Source organism: Lepisma saccharinum, chromosome 10 (assembly GCF_977018435.1).
Source record: "Lepisma saccharinum chromosome 10, izLepSacc3.1, whole genome shotgun sequence".
Classification (NCBI taxonomy): domain Eukaryota; kingdom Metazoa; phylum Arthropoda; class Insecta; order Zygentoma; family Lepismatidae; genus Lepisma; species Lepisma saccharinum.
This window is the reverse complement of record NC_139238.1, coordinates 28,633,468-28,659,050: the sequence shown is the minus strand read 5'-3', so window position 1 is coordinate 28,659,050 and position 25,583 is coordinate 28,633,468. Positions and strand designations below refer to the sequence as shown.

Sequence of the window (25,583 nt, the reverse complement as noted above, 5' to 3'; positions counted from 1 at the left end):
GCTGTTGGAAGCAGTTGCGTTGTTGCCACATTTCCCACTTGCCAAAAATTACAGTTACATGTTGATTTTATATTAGCCGTAGCTCAGCCTTGCTATACTCGAAGACACAAAATGAGGCGGTTGGAAGTAGTTGCGTTGTTGCCACATTTCCTACTTGCCAAAAATCAGTTACAAGCTGATTTTAGTCGTAGCTCAGCATTGCTATACTCGGAGACACAAAATGAGGCGGTTGGATGCAGTTACAGTCCTTATGCTTTGTTGCCACATCTTCCCACTTGCGAAAAATTATAGTTACACGCTGGTTTTAGTCACAGCGCAGTAACCCAGGGTTACAAAATTAGGCGTTTGGAAACAGTTGCATTGTTGCCGCAACGCACTGAAGAGGATTTGTTCGTTGGTGTATATTCTCGTTTCTCATTTGATCTTTGTAATCGTAATACAAATATGACACGAGTATTGGCGAAGGCAAGAACTGTGATTTCTCGATCAATATCTCTAGTAGTCGATTACAGTTTTGTGGTTTTGCCACATCATTGCTGGCAGCTGAATTTTGTTCGAAGGTTTACAACCAGACGGCGCAGGAAGGCGTGGAAGGGGGCTGGGGGGGGGGGGGGCAAACTAACGCCTCATGGCGACGTTTTCGAACCCTCGGAAAAGGGAATTTTTTATCCTAAATATACAAGTATGTAACCACGCCGCACAGCCTCACGATTTTCGCTAATGGATAAACACCCAACTGTCAATCTCACTTCCAGGTTGTACAACTAGATTACATTTTGCAGACTAACGAGGGTATGGCATCTGGACGCACAGTCAGTATAATCCTCGATAGGGCTTGTGTTCATCCATTTCACCTTTTCACCATTCATCTTCATCTTCACGGTCAGCTAAAAGTGGCACAAAAGCGATATAAAATACAGTGTGTACAAAAAAGAATATCCTAGTTTTAAATTGTTATAACTTCTTGTAGAATACGTGAACAGTGTTCATTCAGTGATCATTCATGACTTGAATGTTTGAAATTTTGTTGTTGTTCATTAGTTCTCCGTTTTCCAGGTTGGCGGCGCTGGTGTAGCAAAGGAATAGAATAGGTGAGATGGCGAGTACATTTCATGTTTCGGGACATGTTAACACACACAATGTTCGTATTTGGGGGACCGAAAATCCTCAAGAGTTCGTGCAATGTCAACGAGAGTCACCTAAACTCAATGTGTTCTGTGCAGTGTCTCGAAGTCAAGTGTATGGGCCGTTCTTCTTCGCGGAAGAAACTGTGACAGGGGTAACCTACCTGGATATGTTTCAAGAGTTGTTGTTCCCACAAGTTCTAGCAGCTGATCCAGAGAACTTTATCTGGCAACAAGATGGTGCTTCCCCTCACTGGCACACTTGTCTGCGGGAATGGTTAAATGGTGTGGTCCCCGACCGCTGGATTGGCCGTACTGGAAAAAATGACTGGGCTTGCTTGTAATGGCCCCCCAGGTCACCTGATCTGACCCTTTGTGATCTTTTTTGTGGGGTTTTATTAAAGATGCTGTATACGTACCTCCCCTTCCAAATGATCTACCAGAATGGCGACGCCGAATACGAACAGTTGTAACCTCAATCACTACAGACATGCTTGTTAGAGTGTGGGAAGAGCTGTCTTATCGTTTGGATGTGTGCCGGGTCACAAAAGGGTTACACATTGAACATTTGTGAACCAGAAAAACTGTGAGTGTTACTCTTTCGTTTAATATATATATCATTGTTGTACGCCAAATATGTATGAAATAATAGAGGTTCAAAACTAGAACATTCTTTTTGTACACCCGGTATATCAATTCAGTCGATAAATCAATCAGACATTTTACTTACTTCACTCTTTTCAATCTAGCGTTCTCGTATCCATAATGTTTGGAGTCGGTGAGTGTGAGTGTGAGGCCCACTGGTCCGTTTCCTTGGTCCATGACTAGACGAGGAACTTCCAGAGGAACGGTCGGTGGGATTCCAAATTCCTTCAGTCCTGGAACAAGAATTCAGACACACATTACTCAGGCTCTGTCCGAAAGGTACAAAGTAGATATTTAAAGTTCTTGAATAGTTCTATGCTTGAAGTATGGTCTTGACGGAAGTGACGTCATCTAGTACAGTTCGAAAGCGCCAAGAACAGAAGCACGCAAGTAAGCAGCTCGCAGCACAGATGGTTGCTGACTCGGTCACGTGATATCCACACCCGTTGTTCATTTGTTTGAAATCGCGGAGATAGAAAGCCAGCATCACGGGTTAAATATAAGTTACGGGTCAGCAAGTTGCTGGTTAAAGTGCTTCTAATGTGTGGATATGTATGTGTAAGAACATTTGAAAGTGCTATGTGATATCTATGATGACAAAGCAAGTGTTTAAAACGCGAGGAAAACAACGTGTCCTCAGTTTCATCTACTGATCGTATTTGGCGCTGCAGTCGAAGTGCAATTCGAAAGACTTTCACTTCCAGTCTACGACTTCAAGACCGCACTGCAAGAGCACACTCCGAGGATGAGGGGGTGCTATTCCGGCTTCCCGCGCTACGGCGGCACGTGAAGGTCTTCTGCTAGAGTGACGTCAAAAAGGGGATCCCTCAGCTGCGGGCCGCTTAATAACATGTAAAATCATACAAGTTTATCGCCTCATAGAGGCGATTATAACTCTTGGGAAGCAATGTTTATAACATGTAGCTCTTCTTCACTGCTTTCCCGTACCTTCTCAAGTTAACTGAGGATGGCAAACGAACAAATTCATGCTGAATTCAGCAAAAAGGGAATCAATGTCTTTGGTTCTTTAACACTATTTGTCTACACTTCTACACGCAGCAATAAAGTTGGTTGGTTGGTTGATTGGTTGATTTGGTGTTTTAAGTCCACTTTATGCACAGTAAGGCTAATCGGGACTGGACCTACAGGTTAAAGTGGAATCCGAACCACCATGTGCCTTCACCGGGTATCGACCCCGGGACCCCTTGATTACGAGACACAGCAATGAAGTTAAATGATTATTAGATGAGAGTCTCATCTTGAGACGAGCACAATAGAGAACACACGAAAAATCGTAAAGTGAAACAATTTTAAATGCCTGTGTGTGCTGGAGAGGGGTGGGAGTAGAGTCTCGTGCGCATATTTTCATGCAAATAGTTTACTAATTTAATTAATTATACCATGGACATAACTGCAACAGGATCGAGAGAGTAAGATTGAACGGAAAGGCTTAAGTAAGTCCCTCTACATGTATATAACGGGTCTCCATGACAGCATAACGCTTTAGGAAGCCAGAGGCCCCAGTTTGAACCATAGTAAGGCATATAGCAATGTTTGTCTCATTCTCCACTCATTAGTTCATCATTCATCCTCATAGTAGCGATCAACCCAGTAGAAATTCGTCTTTAAATGAACGACACATACATACGTATTGATTTATTATTATTTCGTTTTTCTGCTACTTCTGGCTAATCGCGAAGATGAGGATGAATCGTGATAAGATGAGGCGGATGAAGGGACAATCATAAACATGTAAAGACAACACAATACGAGCCCCACCAAGGATTATAATGGCCACGAGTTCAGACGCCAGAGCCTCGCTAGTCACTAGTATGTAAAATGCAGTGGTATGAGTTCTGTCGAGTTGCTCCAAAATTTCGGTGTTGTGTGCGTGTGAATAAAACTATTATTATTATGAAGTTACAGTTACGCAATAATAAACGTCTAAGCCGTAGGAATGCAAATATTGCCATCAGTTTCAATAATACGAATGTCTATAACAGTATCCTTCTTATTTAATTTTTATTTAACACGTAGTGTTTTTTTTTTGATACGGAAGAAACATGCATCAAATTATGTCAATATATTGTACATATATTCAGGTAGTGTTGTATTGTAAAAATTTCCAGCAGTAGAATCTCAGCAACTTCTTTGCAGGGGCGACTTATTGTTGACAAGAATTAATTGAAGTTACTGCTGCATAACATAATAAGTACGAGTATATTGCAAAATCATAGACAAAATGCAGTGGGTGGAGGATGTCTATGCAATATATCCTAGTGGGGGAATTTTCTTTAAGAGGATTTTCTTAACTAGAGAGATAGCATTCCAAAACCTTTCCCTCTTTGAGCACTGCTGCCTCTCCTGTGAAAAAATCTTGCGTTCGTCCTTGTCAAATTGCGTCATTACGAGGCAAATATTTTTTTTTCTTATTTTTGGGTTGCTTTCCTGTAACTTTTACCTAATTGGAAGGCGAGGATGAGTAACGAATTGATGAAATTGATGGACACCCGCAAAGGGACACAATGTCCAGGCGGGACTCGAGCCTTAAACCTTCGCTGGGTAGCGAGATCGTTACTGAACCAATTAACGTTCTCATCTATTTCTATTTTGAGGGCCTCCCGATGGCGTAGTGGTGGCGTCATCGCCTTATAATCGAGGGATCCCGGGTTCGGTACCCGGTGGAGGCACGTAGTGGTTCGGATCCCACTTTAAACTGTAGGTACAATTAGCCTCAATGTACATAAACTGGACTTAAAACGCCAATTCAATCAATCTGTTTTATTATTTCACGTCGCTTTTTGACATATAGAGCAAACTAGGGCAATGAAATGAAAATGAAAGATGAAATAGATAAGACACACAATGATACACACCCATGCCTCAACCAAGGTTCGCTTCTGAGTTCATAGAGCGTTACGCTAGCGATTCCTCCAGGTAAAGGATATTCGATAGACGATTTGATGTACACCGAGGGGGTTCATACCTGCAGTTGGGAACATTCAAATGGAAAGTAATTGCTTCCAGTTTCCGAAAGCGACATGGCTTTTTCATTGTTCGGTATAAGCCAACTTCGAGGCACAGATTTCTCCCAGATGTCAAAAAAATCTGCAGGTCCAGTAGTAGCGATCAGGTATTCGTTTACAGAAGTGCTTGTGCTGTTTGTCTTGAATATTAAAGCGAGTAATTTTAGGTCGTATTGCGTGTATTCGGTGTCTGTACCATGAATAAGCGTGCCAAAGGTAAACATTCTTGTGCTGTTGCAGAGTGTACCAATTGGGGCTTTAAGGAATCTGGCACCACATCTATTTCTATTTTGAGGGCCTCCCCGATGGCGTAGTGGTGGCGTCATCGCCTTATAATCGAGGGATTCCAGTTCTGTACCCGGTGGAGGCACGTAGTGGTTCGGATATGGAAAAAGTTATTCAATTTGAGATTGTGTTTGCATCCTTCCATGGGTCAATTGTTTCCAAGCAACATAAAGTTATGGACACTCTAAAGACAGTACTTCAGTCAAAATTTCCTGAAGTTAACGAAAAGATTACTTCCCTGTATGTCAGAACAAGAACTTTTATTAGAATTCGACATTTGAATAAACTAATGAAACTCAAGTCCATGGAAGCAAGTGCAGCGAGAAAAAGACGACAGTGGGTAGCACTGTCTCCACTTCGTCTCCAGGAAGGGTAAGTTGTAATGAATTTTTATTCTTACTGATATTTATTTCCGCCTCGGCCTCCACCGTATAGTGATTAACAAATCACATTGCTAAACCAAGACAGAGGCCAGGCCTATTGTTCATGTATTTGTTATTTGGCGTCGCTTTTTTTACCATTTTTGGTTAATCGCGGCGATGAGTGATGATCACATGAAACTGATGAAAGGGCAGGCACAAAGAACATCAATGCCCACGACGTGACTCGAAGTCGGGAACTTCAGTGACGGGATTCAAAGTCGAACACGCGGTTGACCAGATTCGCCATCGATCTGGCACGAGTTTCCTTGAATTTATTAAGGGATTACGCTTTCCCACGACATTGCATTTTATCCATTTATTATTTATTTATTAATTTCTAAAAATCATATTTTGACGTTACGGTTTTTTAAACACAAATCAGTTTAGGTAGAATATTTCTGCAATTTTACCATAGTGTAAACTTTAATGTAAGCGAAAGCATGTTTGCATCACTAGTTAAAGATTTTAACATCTACAAAAAAAAAAATATCCAAAACCCATTTCCACCTCACTCAAGGATTATGTTAATTGAATTCAAATTATACGCGGGTTCAGTGCCATGAATCTAACCTTTACTGATCAGAATGAGATTGCTTCATAGAATGTATCGCCGAAAATCAATTTCGCTGATATCCCGTTGTCGCTGTTCTATTTTCATTAGATACGAGCTCCAATTACCATTTTAATCCTTCGTTTTAAAAGTTATTCAAACACAAAAATAATTATTGGGGGTCATTTTAAAGTTGTTTTTTTTTTACTTCATTACTGTCTTCATTTGATTTTTTTTTATTTTCTAAGAATTTCGGCGGGCTGCAGCCCCTTAAGCCCCCCCTGCGTACACCAGTGCTTGCCACACTCATCTAGCCCATCAAATTTATCATTTCATCATTCATTTTTATTGTTGCGGTTACCCTAAATACGTAGAAAAGCGACGTCATATAACAACAGCGACATCCTATGTATACTAGATATATAAATTATAATGAACAAATTATTAATAACAAACATCTGTGAAAATTTGAAGGTATGAAGGATAATAAGTATTGGTGTGGTAGCAAAATATTTAATACGTAAAATTGTATTTATTTACCCATACGCAACTTCAGATTTTAATGTAGGGGCGATATAAGAGGATAGTCGTGATTACTTTTTGTTTGATTTGTATAACGCCATTTATTGTAATTGCGTGCTGTAAACTTCTTCATATTATTGCCTAGGTCTTATTCCTTGCGTTTTGCTTATTATTCTGCTGCAAATGGTTAATAGAACCAAGATATGGACAATTAAAAATGAAAATATTTCCCGTAAGCTTCCATTGCTAAGCGAGCTACGCCCCTTGACAGATCCCCTTGGTCACGTCAGAGCTCGTTGCGGCTTCTGGCCAATGGGAGAGCTCCGTGCCTCGGAATGCTCTTCCTAAAATACTTCTATATTCCTTGCCGAGGATGCACGCTTGAAGTATGGTGCCTTTCGGACACGGCCTCAAACCCAGAACTGTAGCCACGTGACAGGGGGACAAAAACAACCTTCAAAGTCTACAGTTTTAGAGCAAAGTTTTCTCCTAAGGGAAATTTCACACAGAAGCGACACGCAACACGTGTCGATTGAAGATTTCACCAATCGAACCCAAACTTGTGTGGCATGTCAAGCTGCTACGGTATCAAACGTTACTCTTGATTGACCCGTTCCCAAGCGACCGAAGGGAGCTTTCAGACCAAAGCGACAAGCGACATAGTCCCTTCAGTCTATAGCGAGACATTCATAGCGCGTGCGCGAAGAACAGACCGGAGCGACATGATACAGTCTTGAGAAAGAGGCCCAGTCCGAGCGACACACAAGCGACAAGCGACACGTGTAGCTTGTCGTTTCGCTTCGGTTCGGAAGATTGCATTTATTCCTGACGGTTCGCTTCCAAGTGACACGTGCACCAAATTGACACCCCCTAGATCAGGTGTTTATCCAAAATTTTCCATCTGGGGGTTGTAAGTACGTATTTAGGGGGTGTAAAGTTAAATTTAGAGCCGAAGTGATCAAAATTTAGGTCTTTGTGAACATTTTTAGGGAGTGTTGAGGAAATTTAGGGGTCGTGTTATGGAGCTGTTTGTGCTATCTGGATAAATCACTGCCTGCGTTGCACGCAGATATCCTACCTATTTGAAACAGCAAATTACGTACATTTTCTAGCGTGACGCAGCCTTGTCAGCAACCAGTAATGCACCATGCACATATTCTACTGGAACTACCAGTATTACGACAATCCAGTCAAGGACAGTCCTGCTAGTCAGAGCTTCAATTTTCCTGTTGATTTTGCCTCGGGCTCTTCAGCGGGACTTTTTGTACCATCTGTGACATAAACAGTCCCCCTCCTTTTCCCCCACCTTCGAAAGGAGGGAATTAAGTGAAGGTCGGGTCAAGTTTTGTTTAGACAAGGTCAAGAACCAGTTTCTCAAAAGGTGAATGTTGCCTTCGTCCAGAGCTTCGAAGAGAGTCTATGATTACTCCACCTTTCGACGGTTAGCGAAGCTAACTTTCTTTCGAAAAGCCTTTAGGGTGGGATAATTTGTCCCGAAGCACAGTTCGCTCTCTCTCTTGATAGGAAGGAAAAGAAATATAAAACGTGGTCAGTGGGTCGTTGCGATTCTAGGAATATGTTTTTCTCTTTTATCTCAATTTCGCGCAGCGTGGTGTTATTACGGGCATTACCAGCTTTAAATGACGTGTTACATTCAGTCAGTGCACAAGTGAAACGAGTTCGTTCGGGTTCAACCCCCAAAGGTTGGACAGCCTATACACTTCTCCAGTCTTGATTTGATTCCATTAGATTTACTCACAAAGGCAGCCCTTAGGGGCATTGGCGTATTATAATTTACAAAGTACAGGCTGTCTCAAAAGTAATTTACATTTCCTATTTTAATATTTTGTTCGGAGTGAGCAAGATTTGTTCTTCGATATCGGTTGAATATCGAATATCGGCTAATCGTTAAAATGACCAATAAATTTATCCATCCGATATTTCTATAATTGCCTGTAATGTAGTGCAAAATTCCGTTATGTTGTTATTACTTTTATGCATATACTGTAAACATATAGTTAATACAATGTGGTTTTGTAACATAAATATCTAAATACGCATTTTTCTAAGCCAAAACACAGTACAGTCTCCTGATTGCATATATTAATAACATGTTTCTTCATTCACGTTCATTACAGAGCATTTGGCATTTTATTTCGAATCGGTAGAATATAGTTTATTGCTATCGACAAGTTTATATCGATACTTTATTGGTATTTTCAAAAATTTCATGTAGGTCCATATCTGTTCCCCCCCCCCTGAAACGAGCAAATCTAAACTTTTTGAAAACGGGTGCACATGAACTGGCTCACTTGATACTTTTTGATGTGGATTATTTCCATGCTCAGACGAATTAGTTCATTGGTAGACCTGTACTTCTGAGCTACCTTTGGTGTAACACTCCACACTGAGCTTCACAGAGGCATATGCCGACATGACATACTAAGCATTCAGTGAACTACGACACCAGCGGTCCCGGGTTCGAATCCCAGCCTAAGCATGGATTGTCCATTCATCAACTTCAACACTCATCCCCATCTTCGCAAATTAGCCAAAAGTGGCGCAAAAAGCGAAGTAAAATAAAGCAAATCAATCAATCAAGTATTCAGTGAAATTTTTGGCCACAGACATAAGAGTCAGAGAGAGAGAGAAGCTCGTAACAGAGAGGAAGGAATCGAAATGAAAACGAAGAATGATAAATATTCAAACTCGTGATAGAGAAAGAGAGGTAAATAAAAACTGAGGGGGGTGAGAGAGAGGAAGGGAGAAAGATAGTTAAAAGGGAACTCATGATAGAGAAAGGAAGAGAAAATAAGTGGAACTAGGGTTGAGGTAGAGAGAGAGAGAGAGAGAGAAATAGAGGAAGGGAAATAAAAAAATACAATAGAGGAAAGGGTAACAGTATGGTATAGTGAAAACACATTTCACTCTTTTATTTCCTAATTATTTACATTTGTACTTACCTGTTATGCATAGCTGAACATTTTTTAACGTAGGATTTTGCGTTTTTCACTGAAAAAAGCGTCATTTTTCACATTACAAGTATTTACTGTTCGTTGCTAATTCGCTTTCGTTGCACACAATATGGCGGGCAAATCTTGACTCACGTTGTCTATCGTCAGCTGATATGAAGTGTTTCCAAACTTATTAACCGAAAAATGCCGCACAAACTATTCACAGAAGGTTTTTAAGCGAAAATTGATCGACAAACCTCTCACGGAAGGTTAGGTTAGGTTCAGTTAGGTTAGGCAAACAGAAAATTAAATTGAAAATAAAAAACAACCGCTCACACGTCACCTTGTAAAACTACCGCGTGGTTACAACACTAACAGGGGGTTACATAATCGAAGGCACGGAACATTTGATTCACGTAGTCGACGGTAACGGTGGCAAGAGCTATCGTGCATCGGAGATACATTTATGTCGAAAAATACATGATTTACCGGCCGAATAAGTTGAACGAAGGGAGAAAACACTTCCACGAGCTTCCAAAAGTCTACAGAAACTCATTTCCGTAAGTAGTTTCTCCTGTAAATTTGAAGAAATGTGTTTTCACTATACCATACTGTTACCCAGGAAAGAAGAGAAACTCGTAGAGACAGGAAGATAGAAAGAGAGAAAGGGAAATTAAAGAAACAAGGGTAAGAAACGGGGGGAGGGGGAGGGGGCGTGAAGTCCTCGTTGCCTAATGGCTAGCACTCTCGACTTCTGTGCGAGCGGTTTGAGGTTCGTTCCCAGTGGGAGCTCCAAAACCTTGTTATTGACAAGCATCGCGACAGGTAGTGGGCTCCGGTCTCGAAAACCAAAAAGTAGCGGCGATGGAAGTCGATGTGCTAACCACGCAACTCCCAGAGAAAGTACACCTGGCAGGCCTTGGCTCTCAGAAGGTTCTTGCTGCAAAGAGTTTTAAAGTCTTGGGTCGTGTGTGTCACATCAGAATACATGACAAATAAACACAAAAGTAATTATTAGCTGGTATGAATCCATGTACTTACCTTTCGTCTTCATTGTCTCGAGTATGGCCTCAGCCGACGTCTTGACACATTCGTTGAACTTTGGATCTTTGGCATCGCAAATGGTGGCGTAGTCGGCTGAAAGACGGGACACGTGACTTTTTTAAATAATGTATTATTGAAATCAGTAATTTTTTAATAAGCAACAAGGTAATAGAGGAGGAGTCAGGTCAGTGGAATAAGATTCGAAGGAGAATGAAATACCGAAAAAGATGAAACATGAGTTTAAAAACGTATTCAGGTCAGCACGAGATAGAGAATAGAAAGTACACAAGAGGAATAGAAAGTACAGTGATTTAATCGCACTCCCCCCCAAATTTTCTCAACATCCTCTAACCCTTTATACGAAGAGCCGGTATGTGGTCATTGCGGATCTAAATTTACTCTTATACATTGCCCAAATACGAACTTACAAACCAGATGGAAAATTCTGGCCAAACACCTGGAAGGTACCGAAACCATGAAAGAGGACGTATGGAAGATATATATATATATATATATATATATATATATATATATATATATATATATATATATATATATATATATAGAGAGAGAGAGAGAGAGAGAGAATATAAGAGGTGCTGGAAAGCGCTAAGAAAGAATGGGGAAACAAGTTGGAACATGAGACTGTGTAAATGGTTGGATGATGAAACATGAAAGAAATTGAGAGGATACAATCAGAACCTCATCTGCATGAGACAGTCTGTATTGAGAGCGTCCAATTAAGTTAGATATCCAGTTGTCCATATCGATTCACATCTGGATATCCAAGGGACTTTTATATTTCTAAGAGATATCTAAATGCCGACAGCTTATCCAGAGATGCGTATCAAATGCAATTTTTTGAGTACGTGTTTATAATTTATATAACTGTTGCACTTGTGTATTTATTTTTCGTGTAATCCTTTTTATCTAGCGTCCAAAACACGTTGAAAAGTGTTAGCCTCGGCGCCGCCATCTTGTAGTCTAGGGGCTCCAGGTTCGATCTCTCGTGGAGTTACATTGTACAGTGGTTTGGATCATACTTTAAACTATGAGTTTAGTCCCATATTTCTCTGAGCACAAAATAAACTTAAGAACAATCTTTAAAACATTGAAACCATCCAAAAGTGATCCAATGGATATGTAATGGATTTCCAGAACTTGTGGAACGATTACACTGGTCGACATGGGTTTCGATGTCTGAATAACTTCAGCATGCTGATTCAAAAAATGAAATCCATTTTCACCTATCACGTCTAGTTTCTTTCAGAAAGCAGGAATAGTACCGGATGTCCCAGAAGTCTTTCCCTGATTACAAATTTTATTCATATTCGCTATATGCAAGGTAGAGATGTGGAAGTGGTGCCAAAATGTTGGAAAACTAACCAAGTTTTTTGTTGCAGGTTGAGTAACGTGGCTGTAGTGTAGGAGTGTCAGTGCCGAGAAAACCGGAAATGTTCACAAATCAGGAAAAAGCTCAGAATGTCCTCTGGTATCACGAGACCCGATCACCAATAACAGTGCGGAGGAACTTTCAAATGTACAGAATTCTTTCGTCTAGAATATCTGCCATCAATAAGTTGATATTTAAAAAATGGAATTTAACTTCATTCCCAAATCCTGTCAAGTCCAAGAAACATTGTATGGAAAGATGCCACCCGATGTCAAGAGCATTAATTCCGGATTCCTTGGCACTGACATTGCTACACTACAGCCACATTATTGAAACCTGCAACAAATAAACTTGGTTAGTTTTCCAACATTTTGGCACCACTTTCACATCTCTACATTTCATATAGCGGATATGAATAAAGTTTGTATCAGGGAAAGACTTCTGGGACACCCGGTATATTAAGTGCTTTAATTTCACAATAAATTGTTTAGTTCCAATATTTTCCTAATATATGGCTCTGTTTAAATAGTGGTAAAATATTAATTTTCTACAATTCAAATCCTCCAGTTTTGAACTACAAATGCATGTAGATATGTAAACATTTAATCAATCTTCCACCCTTACATGACGCGTTGGTAAGAAAATTGTATGAACTTCTATTACGTAAGCTTTATTTTTGAAATCCCTCATCAAAATTTCCTTCACAAAATGTCCAATATTCAATGTTAAGGTATGGGGATTTGATTGAACTTTGTGACGTGGAGAAAAATTCTGACCTAGGAAAAATCTTGACGTTATGGGAAGAAAAGGATGTCATATCCGTAATCAGCATTCAAAATGCTTCCGGAATCACTTATTGGTTTGGAAACCACTAAAATGTCACTTGTATAAATCTCCTTTGTTGCGTTCTGTAATAGGTGTAATGTAATGGCAAATATGAGAATTTTGATTGTAAAATTGTGAAAAATCTTGACGTGCTGGGAAAAAATAGATGTAATTTCTGTGATGAGTATTCAAAATACTTCCAGAATCATCTATTGGTTTGAAAACATCTGTTTTTTTTTGTTGTTTTTTTAAAAATGTCGACCAGTGTTATCCAAGAGACATCCATTTGAAGTTTGGGACAGGACAAGGTCATGAATTCAGTATGAAGAGTAGCATCCCCAGAGGATGATATCGTAAGAGATTTGATCTCTCAGAACCCTTTAACATATCAAAAGGGTTCTTCAACTTTCGGTCATATTTCTTCCTTACCGCCAAAGGTCAAGTTTACCCCGTTTCTTCGGAGTCTCAAAAAGCCAACAGCCATTGACGAAAGCTATACATGACCTTCCACTTGGTAATCAAACCCAGACTTCCCCGCTTCTAGCTGGTTGCCTAACCAGATTGGCCATTCAATGTCAGAAGGTCGTGGGAAAATGACGGCTGAGTGGAAAAAACCCACAAATAATGTACTTGAAAAGGCAGTGTCAATTCCTAGACTGGGTTTTGCTGTAAGGACGCTAGTACGGAGGGTCAAGGGAAACCATCCCCCCCCCCCTGGAAAAATGAAATATTGCGTACTTATTCTTTTCTTAATGCATCTTCCTTCTTTCTTATCCCTACCTTCTTGGTCATCTTTTTGCAAAGCCAGGCGTCCCGGGTTCGAATCCCGGCCTGGGCATGGATGTTTGTGAGTGCCCATTCATCAATTTCATCATGTCATCACTCATCCCCATCTTCGCAAATTAGCCGAAAGTGGCACAAAAAGCGAAGTAAAATAAAGCAAATTAATTAATCAATCTTTCTCGCTAGCTCAGTGGTCCATTTACGATCTTGCCATCGTAGTTTCCGGATTCGAGTCCCGGCCATGGCATGTGTGTTCCTTGTGACTGCACCTTCATCAATTTAATCCAATCATTACTTTCCTCGTCGCCGTGTTAATGGTGTATCAGTACCTCATGGCTCCGTATAAATAGGATATAAAATGTTGAAGATTAGGCACACACAGGATATAAAATTTCTTTTTGGAGAGCTATACCCTGTCCCAGCTAACTGTGGAGCAAGGCCGAGCATAGCGGCAGAGAAGGGGAGGAAATCGAGTGGCCAGAGCGAAGCAGTACACGCTGAGAGAAGACTGGTAACTTCAGTCGCTTTCCCCCGCTCCTCGCAATTCCGTTCCACTCACGTGTTCATTGGTGGAGCCGTCTCCCGTCACTACTTGCGCAGAGGCTTGTTTTCGTTTGCCTGCTCCACAGTTAGCTGGGACGGAGTATAGAAGCGTCGTACGAGACTTCAACAAGCAGATCGATACCAACAAAACTTGCTCGTTGTCGTGTTCTCTATCCACTGTGAAAGTTTGCTTCTGTTGTATGCTCCGGTGGGAACTTCATTGATCCAGCACATTGAGGACAATTAGGGAGCTACTTGAAGATTAGTAGCGGGTTTCAGAAATGAGACTCGATGCGTAGAACACGTGTTACGCAGTGGAAAGCTGCTTAGCAGGCTCCGGTTGATTGAATGATTTTTCTCGCCTTTCTGCAACTTTTGGCTAATCGCGAAGATGAGGATGGGTGATGATGTGATGAAACTGATGAAGGGACACCAACAAAGAACATCAATGCACAAGCTGGGATTCGAATCCGGGACTCCTGGTGTCCTAGAGCGCTGTGCTAACCATTCGGTCATGGAGGTTGACGCCAGACTCCAGCCATCAAAGGGCTGTTGCGCAATGGAGTTACTATCTCTCTCTCTCTGTACACCCCCCCCCCCCACACACACAAATACTCCGGTGGACGCACATAGTGGTTCGGATCCCAGTTTAAACTGTACGCCCAGTCCCAATTAACCCAATTAACATTTCAAAATATTGATTAGTAGGGTTAGGATTTACATGACTTAGCATATTTTTTTTGTTAAGGGTGATGTGTTCCCTAAATATATAGAAATTCATATTATGAGGAAACTAATTAAATGAAGATGCTTTTTAAGGGCATATTTAGGCATATTTGGATATTTCTACGCGATAGAGCATATTTTAACAGATTTTCGGTCATATTCAGCATATTTTCGCTCTTTCAAAGAATATACAGCCATTTTCCAAGTGGATTTGTTCTTTTTCCCATGTTCACTCTAGTTGTTTAATTTTTTATTACAGAACTTGAGCATTGTTTACTTTAAATATCTGCTCTTGTGTCATCCGAAGTAGAAGGAGGCTTTCCTCAGTACAAGGCTTTGCTGTGACAATAGGCAATCATTTTTATTTGAAAATTTACAGAAAGTATTCATTGTACACTCCTGTTCAGATAATGTGGCACATACTACAACGGTCCAACCTTACAAAATGTGCAACTTTGTGAACAGGAGTGTACACTGCAAATCGACTCATGATGTGAACTGAAAATAGAATGTGAAAATATCTCAGCATATGTTAAATATTGATGTTTGAAACAGTTCAGTTGTAAGGGCATATTTTTCAAATTGTAGTGCATATTTTGTAAAATTTTTGGTAGTAAGAGCATTTTTTATTTTGCATAATTTGGTGATCTTTAAGTCATTGAAATCCTAGCCTTATTGATTAGTATTGATGGGTGAGAGTACTCGACTCGAATTATCAGCATCAATTTACGAGAGCTTTGCTTTAAAACATTCCATAATTGCATCAGAATATTAAAATATCTGCTATGTAATCACAAAATACAGTTCTCCATATAATACTGGTGCAGGTTCGATGGAAACTTCGAATTTTGCATAACTTCTAGGCTAGTTGGACTCCGTGAAAGTGTTGACGGGATTTTTGAGGGCTCCGCGAATAATAAAAAGCCAGGATAGTATCGGGTGGTATCGGTATATAAAATCCGGAGCGAATTTACAATACCGGACCCCTCCCCGATTTTCGTAATATTACTCACTAATTGAGGCCTCCTAATAACGAATTTGAAGTTAAAATTTGGGGGTCACGAGTAGAAATTGCAAAATAAGCGAAATTGAGTGGTCTGTGATCGTAACAGAAACCCTGGATTTCTCCACGAAAACAATGTTTATTGCAATATTTTACGTTTTGGAACGAAATTAATGTATTCCTGATATTACTACGATCCCAAATTTTAACTATGCTTCCCTAACCTAACTTTACCGTGAATGGTTTGTGGTGCTATACGTGAATGGTTTTTGGGGCTATGTGTGAATGGTTTGTGGGGCACCGTAAAAAAATGTCAGTTCATTTTACCGATCTTTGCCTAACCTAACCTAACCTAACCTTACCGTGAATAGTTTGTGGGGCTATGCGTGAATGGTTTTTGGGGCTATGCGTGGATGGTTTGTGGGGCACCGTAAAAAAAATGGCAGTTTCGTAGCACTTGAGCGACAAATTTTAACTGCAAAATCGTGTTCAAGTGTCCTACCGGTAAATTATTGACTATGCGAAATATGAACGAATGCCCTGTATTATTAATATGTACCCAACTGAAAGTTACTAAAAAAAACTTACGAAAGAAAGAACTTTATTTCCTACCTTCAAAGTCGCCACCTTCCTCACACCACGCAGATTACTGAACAAGTGAACGCTACGATGAACAAACATGGTTTCCATGCTTGTATACGGAGAACGATCGCGGTAATTGAAAAGCTTATTTTACAACTTCTACGCGTTAATCAACAATTTCAACACGTCACCCCCACATGTTAACCTCAGATACTTCATCGCGACTACGTATTTCGTGAATATAAGAAGTATGATAGAAATTAAGGATTGTAAATTCTTACCTAAAATCCCACCGATACTTTCCGATACCGATACATCGATATCGGCTCAGCCCTGACATAAAATTAGTTTTTATCTTAACAATCTGTCCTATAGTATTATATGTTATAGTTCAAAATAGACTCCGGAGTACGCAAGTAATTAGTAGTGTCCAATGATATACTCACAGATCTTCGCATGTGCCATAACGAAGACGGCCGACAATAGGAGTGGAATCATGGTCCTCATCTCACGTGGCTGACTGGCAGGTCTTGTCCTTTCGAGAGCCGTTGATGTTCTGACAAAACTCACGATGTTGAGTTTATGAGCATTGGCCCCGCCGGGAGAAAATTCACATGTCCTTGATGGGCAACAATCAAAGTCGAAATTGTGGATAGAGTCACCTGCGGGAGGGGAGGGGGAAGGTGAAAGGTGCTCTGTGGCAGTTGTGCAACGAAAACGCGTCATCTCCAAGTTCCTTAAACTGGAATGGTGGAGTTGACGCAAACAATATTTGTTTTTAAATATTTTCCAGTCCTGCTTCTTAGTGCTGGCATAACCAGTTGTTGCAGACGCTGTAAATAGTAAATCTTCTGTGTGTTTGTATTTTTATTACGTTATTGTCCCCAAGGTTGGTATAGTGGCTGTCCAGTGACATATCCACACACCAACAACCCCCCCCCAAACATTTACTCAACACCCTCTAAGATAAAATGCACAATTTATGGTACTTTGGCTTCAAATATACCCTACACCCCTAAGATGGGAAATTATGGATAAACTCCTGGTGGCTGTCACCTTGTAATCAAGGGGTCCTGGGTTCAATTCCCGGTAGAGACCCTCTAAACTGTAGGTCCATTCCCAAGTGAAGCAACTCTCTGGACATTCCGACGTTCATGGAATATGGAGAGATCTGGACGTAGGGTCCCACACATTCTCAATGGTGTTGCCCACGAGACGAGAGGAGACTTTGGTCAGTCTCGTCTCGTCTTGTGTCTCTTCTCGAAAATCGTCGACCCCGTCACAAAGTGTAGTATCTCAAAAAAAGCTAAATTTGAGCTATTTGACCTACGTGTAGTATATGGTGGTCCCCACAGTCTGGCAAATCGACGTCTCTGAACTATCATCCGTTTTCAAGATATTCACTTTTTTAGGATTTGGCAAAGTGTCTTATCTCAACATTTAGCGAAAAAGTTATTCTCACAAACTGTCGTATCTTGAGTTACGTCTCTTTGTGACGAAAATTTTGCAGCACAAACTGAGTCTCTTGTTTGTAGAGACAATTTTTGTCGATGGGAAGTTAATATTTTTTACGTTGACCGACTTGTTGGACATATTGTTGCAAGTAAAATGCTTGAACTTTGTCGGAAACCGAAAAAGAAACACCAAAAGGCCTTACAGTTATTAACAATGGTACTTATGTACATTGCTTGCAGTCTATTTACGACATATTCTATACTTGCTTAGCTCAAGTAATTTGTTGCTAGAAAAAGAAGCAAGATGGACGTTTAGTTGAGAGGCAAGACCGTTTGTGTCAAGAATGTTGTGTCCATAAAACACTTGATTTATTCTAGTGAAAATACTTTAAATCAAGTTATCATGTTCAAATTATTGGGAACCAGAACAAAAGTAGTGTACAGGAATCGTGATTATTGCTATTGACAGGAAACAACGGGAATTCCTCATCTGGCAGTGAAGTTCCTTTGTCTCAAATGCAACATAAAACGAAGAAACCCGTCTTTGAGAATTTCGACCTAAATTCATATGGTGATTTATGTGCTTTTGATACTAACAATCCTACTTGCATGCAGATGTCATGTGAGGTTATTCATGTAAGAATTAAATCTATAATGCGTCTACCAAGTGTATCGTAACGCAGCTTCCATGTTGCGTTTGGGGTCGAACCAAGAACCTCTAGATGGTATTGAGTGATGTATCTATTCCTCATTCATCTTTCAGATGGTTATCACTCGCTTGGCCTAAATGTGATAAATGCAAGAGGTTACATTTAAAGGAATGGCGATGGAAATTAACTTAGGTTAGATATGGGTTTTATACTCTCCATGACGGAACCGATATGGATTGGTTTAGAAAAGGATATCACTTGCCTTACAAATAGATGAAGATTATTCCTATACTTGTCCTCTCAAATGCACTTGTCTGACCTCCCTGTCAGACATCGATTCAATCACACACCATCGTCCAATAATCGTTCTCCACTTTGCTTCTCTCTCACAATCTACAGTCCTTACTCTCTCTCGTATTCTCGCCAACTGATCTCACTCCCTGTCAATTCCTCCTCGTCTCCCAAGTCAATAACCTCACTTTTCCTCATTGCTTATTCTGCATTCCTATCTCTGTTTCCTACAGAGCTAAGACTTTATACTTCTTACCCAATACCTTGGGTACGATACGCTCCTCTACCCCCTAAAACTTTGATTTTTACTTAAAGATGAAAGATTTAAAGTTGTATTCCATATCGATCCTTTCTATGGAGAGATTTTTTTGATTACAAAATATAGTCCCAAAATTATTGAATTAACATACCATAATCGAAAATATGTAATTCAATTAATATAGTTCTTGAAAAAGGAAAAGGAATGGAGAAAAATAACCAATAAATAAACAAAATAAATAAACAATACTTGTAGCGTATGAAAGGTAAACACTGACATGTGAGTTTGTTATGCTGACTCATGCATGCAATGATTGTGAGTCTTACGTCACACACGTTGACGTTATGATTGTCCATGCATATGTAAACACACACCTGGTGACACAATTATAAGGTCATTGTTCCATCAGTATTGACCTATTTAAAAGGTTTATGGCATAGTAACACACTAACGAGGTAGTATGTAATCAATCCTATAAACACTGACACTGCACAACACTATTAAATATTTTGAAGTTAGTTTTTACAAAATCAGCAACATTTGTGATACTCATCCGAGTTACACTTGCACACATATTTTCGATGTAAAGTTCACCGTCTCTTACTTCAGTGTATCGTGTAAATATCGCTCGTTTTTATTTATAATATATGTCAAGTATCACAGTAAATATTTAATTAGAAAACTTGAAGTTAATCAAAATATATACACTGTATCAGTAACTGTCCTTGAGTAATAATATATGTACATGAATTTATGTATTTCAAAATAAGAACATAATAGTGTTCGATATATGAAATCATCACTAGCATTTGTCCATAAAATAATCCTTGAGTGATCCTGATTCCCACAAAGAGTTCAAGTAAAACACCATAATTTTACTTTGTTAACAGCATTTAATAGTCTCTGCGTATAGCAATGAAGTTTCTTCTTGAACCAAACCACGTATGTATGTATATATTAGTTCCTTGTGGCCGTGAAAAATGTTTTTCACTGTGATGCATTAACTTTGCAGCTACAAATATTGTCATTGATAAGAAACGTACAGTAGAGAACTGCATATCGTCGAATTGTGAATGTGAAGTATTTAGTTGTATGTAAATATTCCTTCAAATCGATGTATGTATTATCAGCATAGAATATCAGGTCTCACTACTACTTGACTTCAATAGGAGTTAATTAGAATATAATGAAGGAGATCCGTGTTAAACAATTTGGTGCTTATCAACTGATTTCGCTGAACTTCGTAATTAAAACTGATGAAAGGTCTAATTGTAATTCATGTTTCCACGTGTTGAAAAATTAAAAGAAAAATCTTAGAAATAAAAATCTTGAGAAATTCTTAAGAATGTTCGTAGATCAAAATAATTTCTCTGCGTCCTTCAGGTGTAAATCGTGTTGATTTCTTATTTCTCCAAGGTTTTAGCTGGTGACCATCTCTGGGCGTTGACATCTGTGAAAAAGCTGAACTGAGGAAGTTTAACATGGTTTCAAAATGTTCATTTCACCGTTAAAATTTGAATTATCTGTGAGGCAATTCAGGTAGGTTTTGGAAAGGAAATTTGCATCATATACCGAACAGGCATTTCCTCCTGATCGTTAGTGTAATGTTGTTTGTGAGAGAACTTAATATGTCGGTATGTGTAGATGTCTTGTTGAGACAAGGGCGCCTCTAAGTCACCCTTATTTTAAGAAAGTAGTACTTTTAAATATTACAAGTATGAAAAATCTTGTAGTTGAGGGTTGTTATATTTTAGGAAATGGAATTTGAAAAGGAGTACCGATTCAGTCATAACATTTACTCTTCCAATTCTAATTAATGCCATCCTTTACACACCAAATATAATTAGAATCTTGTGAAGAGAAAAAAAATATAACTACTAATAATTACTAAAGCAAATTAAACTTTAGATATGAATGGAATGTAATGCTGTAAATACTCTTAAAGATTTTATGAGTGTATACTGTATACTACTGCAAAATTTAAATTATAATTGATTTCTGAAAATATATGAAGGCTTAAATTGACTGAAAATATTTATAAATAACAATTGAATTGAATGAAATACTTTAAATATTACTCAAAAATAATGTGTTGATCAATCGTCCTTCTGTTAGTATAATATTGATAAAATATCGTCATTAATAAAGATTAATTGTAAAATTTCCTTTGCACTTGCTAATATTGTCCACATAAATTGAAATACATAAGATAATGTTCTAAGAATCCGAAATCTCGTTGTCCATTATTGACTCTTTCTCCCATAATGATATTGTTATCAGTCTAAGAATATTAAAAAAATAATATACAATTGTGTATATAATAAAATAATTCACAATTCGTAGTGTTTAACTATATGCATATGCACCTAACATTAAATGATATAAAAATGAAAACTTAATTCCAATGTAGATTCCAAATGTCTCGCAAAGAAATAGCGTTCTGAACAGACATAGAATTCCGTGTTCCCTTGTATCTTTGCAGGCGATAGCCTGAGTTGAAAGAATGCTCTGTCGGCAGTTTACTCAGTTCCCCGGCTTATGTGGAATGTGAGATATCTGCTGTATAATTTGCAACGTGTTAGATTCTTTATGTCAAGAAAGAATTTTCTTCAGTCGATGTGTCGAGATATCGTTGCAGCAAGAAACCAATAGAATGCCTGACTTGCATATTTCTTCAGTTGTTCTGTCTTCCTGAAAGTAACTCAAGTTTCCCCATTGTTTAAGGAGGAAGAAAATTTCCGTTGCACCTTGGTTGAACTTTATCCTGACGATAGATAATTTACCATGAAGACGTTCGAAGCTGATTTTCGATATCGTTTTCAGAATGTGAAATACATGTGAGGATGAAAGATGAATGAGGAATAGCTACATCACTCAATACCATCTAGAGGTTCTTGGTTCGATCCCAAACGCAGCATGGGATCTGCGTTTCGGCATGGTATCTAGTCTGCTGGAATCATTTCAAAACAATATAAGGTGCAAAAAATAATGATAAACCAATTACGATGTTTAAGAAAACAACCACTTCCTTTGGGGATCAGCCAAAGAATCCTGAATATTTTGAAGTTAAGAGTCAGAAAAAGTTTGTACTGCAAACAAGATTGGTCTGCAAAATGAACAAATACGTATATAAAGAAGCTGATAGACTAAGAGGTCAAGGTTGGAATCTTAGAACGAAGAAGTTTGTTCCTCAGCATCTTCTGAGACAACGATATAATGAACTTGAGTGTAAAAAATTGGAAAAATGTGTCGCCTAAGATGTGGTGAAGAAGAGCAAAACTCTGATCTCAAGTTCAAAAGAGAATTTATTGCTAGGTTTGTTTCTGTCCAAGACACAAAATTGAACACAATCAACGAAGTGGCTCGTTGTTAGAAAACTATCAATACTTTATCCCTTCCTCTACTAAAGAAAAACTGGTGGTGTGGAATACTACTTTTCTAAATACTTTCAAAATATCAGGAAGCGTTGTTAGAACTAGACTTTAAAAAAATGAAGGAATCCAGCGGTTTGGAAATTGAGAAGAGAGAGGGGTGTTCCTTACAAAAGCCTTCAAAACAAAGATGAGATTATCACAAATGAATGTCGTTTATTTAAAGAGATGTCTGCGAATGGAATCTGATTTCATTACTGCAGTAGCCAGTCTTCGAATGACATTGTAATCCAAATTTGACTGTGATTGAAATGAAGGTCAGTTATCTCCAAGAGACCCCCAGGTCACAAGGCACAGATTTCACAAAACGAGTTTTGTTTTAAGTCCACTTTGTGCAAAGAGATGCTAATCGGGACTGGACCTACAGTTTAAAGTGAGATACGAACCACTGTGCAACATGCCTTCACCGGTGTCGTTTCACATAACACGGCAAATAATTAAACAGCGTGAATTTGACTTTATGTCACCCCAAAAATGACTGTGCACTCACTGCTGAACCTTTAATGATTGAAAATAAAAACTAAATCTGACCAACATGGAAAATTGACAGATCGTCAGAGTGCAATTGATAAAAGAGGATATGAGAATTCTTTCCTTGTCAAGTACCATTGTGAGATGGGTTGCATGAGATATACAACAGTAATTTACGGGTCCAAATGATAAGAAACTGCACGATGTTATAAACGACGATTTGCTAACTACAGTTTCACGGAATATAAGTACTAAACGCTGTAATTTCTGCTAATGGTATGAAGCCATCATCAGCTCGTCAAAGTTGGACAGAAATGTTTGTGAATCAATCACTGCGTTTCGCTGCCGCTAGGTGTATATTTCTCCTTTCTTACCTAAATCAGATAAAAGCAGAGAAATGAATGTGTTGAAGCACAGTATCAAAGTCCTATTCGTATAGTTGAATACTTTGTTTCAATCGAAAAATTGCAATCATTATCTACAAGTATTTTAAGTATATTTTGTAACAAAATGTTTCATATTTTCATGGAAAAGCAAGAAAAATAAAGTGATAAATTACCACAGTGATACAACATTCCAACAAATCAATACGCAAAAACATAATGCAAGAAGTTGCTCAATCAGGTAATGACGCACTTTAAATAGGTGTCGTATCTCAAGCGTTCGGTCATACCACACTCGTCACAAATGGTCGTATCTTGTTTATGCCCCTTTTTATACCACTAGATATAACACAATTTTTGAGAATATTGTTTGAAAAGAAACTTCAATCTTCAGTCAACACGTATCCGAAATATCAGATTCAGAAGTGAAATATTATATCTGTAGTAATAAATTTAAAATGTATGAAAACCTTTAAATCGCTCTCCTGAAAAATTGAGATACTACACTTTGTGATGAGGTCGACGAAATATTCGTTTGTGTTATCCCGAAAACCAGACGGTACGAGACTTTGGCCTGCCTCTCTTCGTCTCGTGAGCAACACTAATTCTTAATCTCGGTCACTTGGAGGTGATAGAATCAGCACCACGCTCCTGTCACCCCTAGCCCTCCAAGCACCCATTTTTTTAGAGACGCGGTGTACCCCAAAGCAGCTCCGTGCATAAACGTAACATGTCCCACCTGAAAATCAACCACGCCTGGAATCGAACCTAGATCTACCACGTGGCAGTCAGACGTACTGCCGACTTTTTTTTTTTTAAATTAATACCCCTAAGCGGTAGTATCCCTCGTTATTCGCTTTTCTCTCAGTTTGCACATATATAAATTTTCACTAAATTTTCTGTTTTTCTCATTGGGACAAACACAAACATCCATGTCCTAACCGGGATTCGAACCCGGGACCCCAGGCGTCGTTGCGCTGACCACTCCACCACTGAGGCCGACATCAACTGCTGCTTTTATCTGAGTCTAAATTGAATTTCAACAAACGATAAGTTCATGATTACAATTCTACAACGTTAACCATTAAGCTATTGGTTGTTAGTGCAATCGCATAGTCCTCCCAGTGTAGACATTTTGTTGCAAATTATTTGATATTAAATAAAATAAATCGAGAAATGCCATTTAGCTTAAGAATGTATTCAACATTTCACTAAAATCACCATAGCAACCAGTAACAATACCATAGAATATCAATATTCTTCGTTCTTTACTGATTTTACAAGAGATATAGCATTACATAATTCCAAAATGTCTTTCAATTAAAGAACTTATGCATGGTTGTGACGCCCACAAATGTTTGACAATTACGACGATTTAAAAAACTTGAGTGTTGGAATTTAATCTTACCTAATAATGTGGCTGTACTGTGTTAACCGAAAGATAGGCATATTACAAAAGTTTAAAAAAAGGGGCTGAAATTCAGCCAATGCCACTTGTAGTTAATAGTTGAGTGAGGCTAATTTGAAGAGAATCGATTTTAATTGTTGTTTGGTTTCATGTCTTATGGCAAGCGTAATATTAATAAAAAATACAAATTGTGTATTCTTATTTTCACCTTGACATTCCATTAGAGAAATATTACTTTTGTCATTGTCTTCGAGTATCTCTTGCGGTTGTTCGAATCCTTCTATCAAATGTCTATAAGGCTCTGAGAAGTGGTAGAGTAGCGAAATTTTTTTTTCTCTCTCTCAATATCTTCTCTTTCCCTCTCTCTTTTTGTACTTTTCTTTATTTTTCCTCGACTGTTACGCTATCTCATCCTTTCTTTGACTTTATGCTTTCTCTTTCTATCTTTTTCTCTCTTCTTTTCTCTGTCTTCTCTTCTTCCTCTTTATCTTTCTTTCTTCTCCTTTTCCCTATCTCTTTTCATTTCCACTCTACCTCTTCTTTTTCCCTGTTTCTCTTTCTTTCTTTTCCTACTTTCTCTTCTCATTTTTCTCTCTAGCTCTTCTTTTTTCCTGTTTCTCTTTCTTTCTTTTCCTACTTTCTCTATCTCCTTTCATTTCCACTCTACCTCTTAATTCTTCCGATTTCTCTTTCTATTCCTCCTTTCTCTATTTCTTCTAATTTCCTCTCTACCTCTTTTTCTCCCCCTCTCTCTTTCTTTTCCTCTTTTTCCTAATTCCTTTCATTTCCCCTCTACCTCCACTTTTGTC

At 38.8% G+C, this 25,583-nt stretch overlaps 1 protein-coding gene across 1 annotated transcript in view; it reads right to left on the bottom strand.

Moving 5' to 3' along the window:
* LOC145994040 (protein takeout-like) overlaps window positions 1-25,583 on the bottom strand; it is a 76,482-nt gene that overhangs the window by 35,506 nt on the left and 15,393 nt on the right. The window contains exons 3-5 of the mRNA XM_083130123.1: window positions 16,874-17,089; window positions 10,570-10,665; window positions 1,855-2,002 (exon numbers count right to left, since the gene is read on the bottom strand). Of these exons, the coding sequence (XP_082986249.1) occupies window positions 1,855-2,002; window positions 10,570-10,665; window positions 16,874-17,089 (460 nt within the window). The remainder of the gene's footprint in view (window positions 1-1,854; window positions 2,003-10,569; window positions 10,666-16,873; window positions 17,090-25,583) is intronic.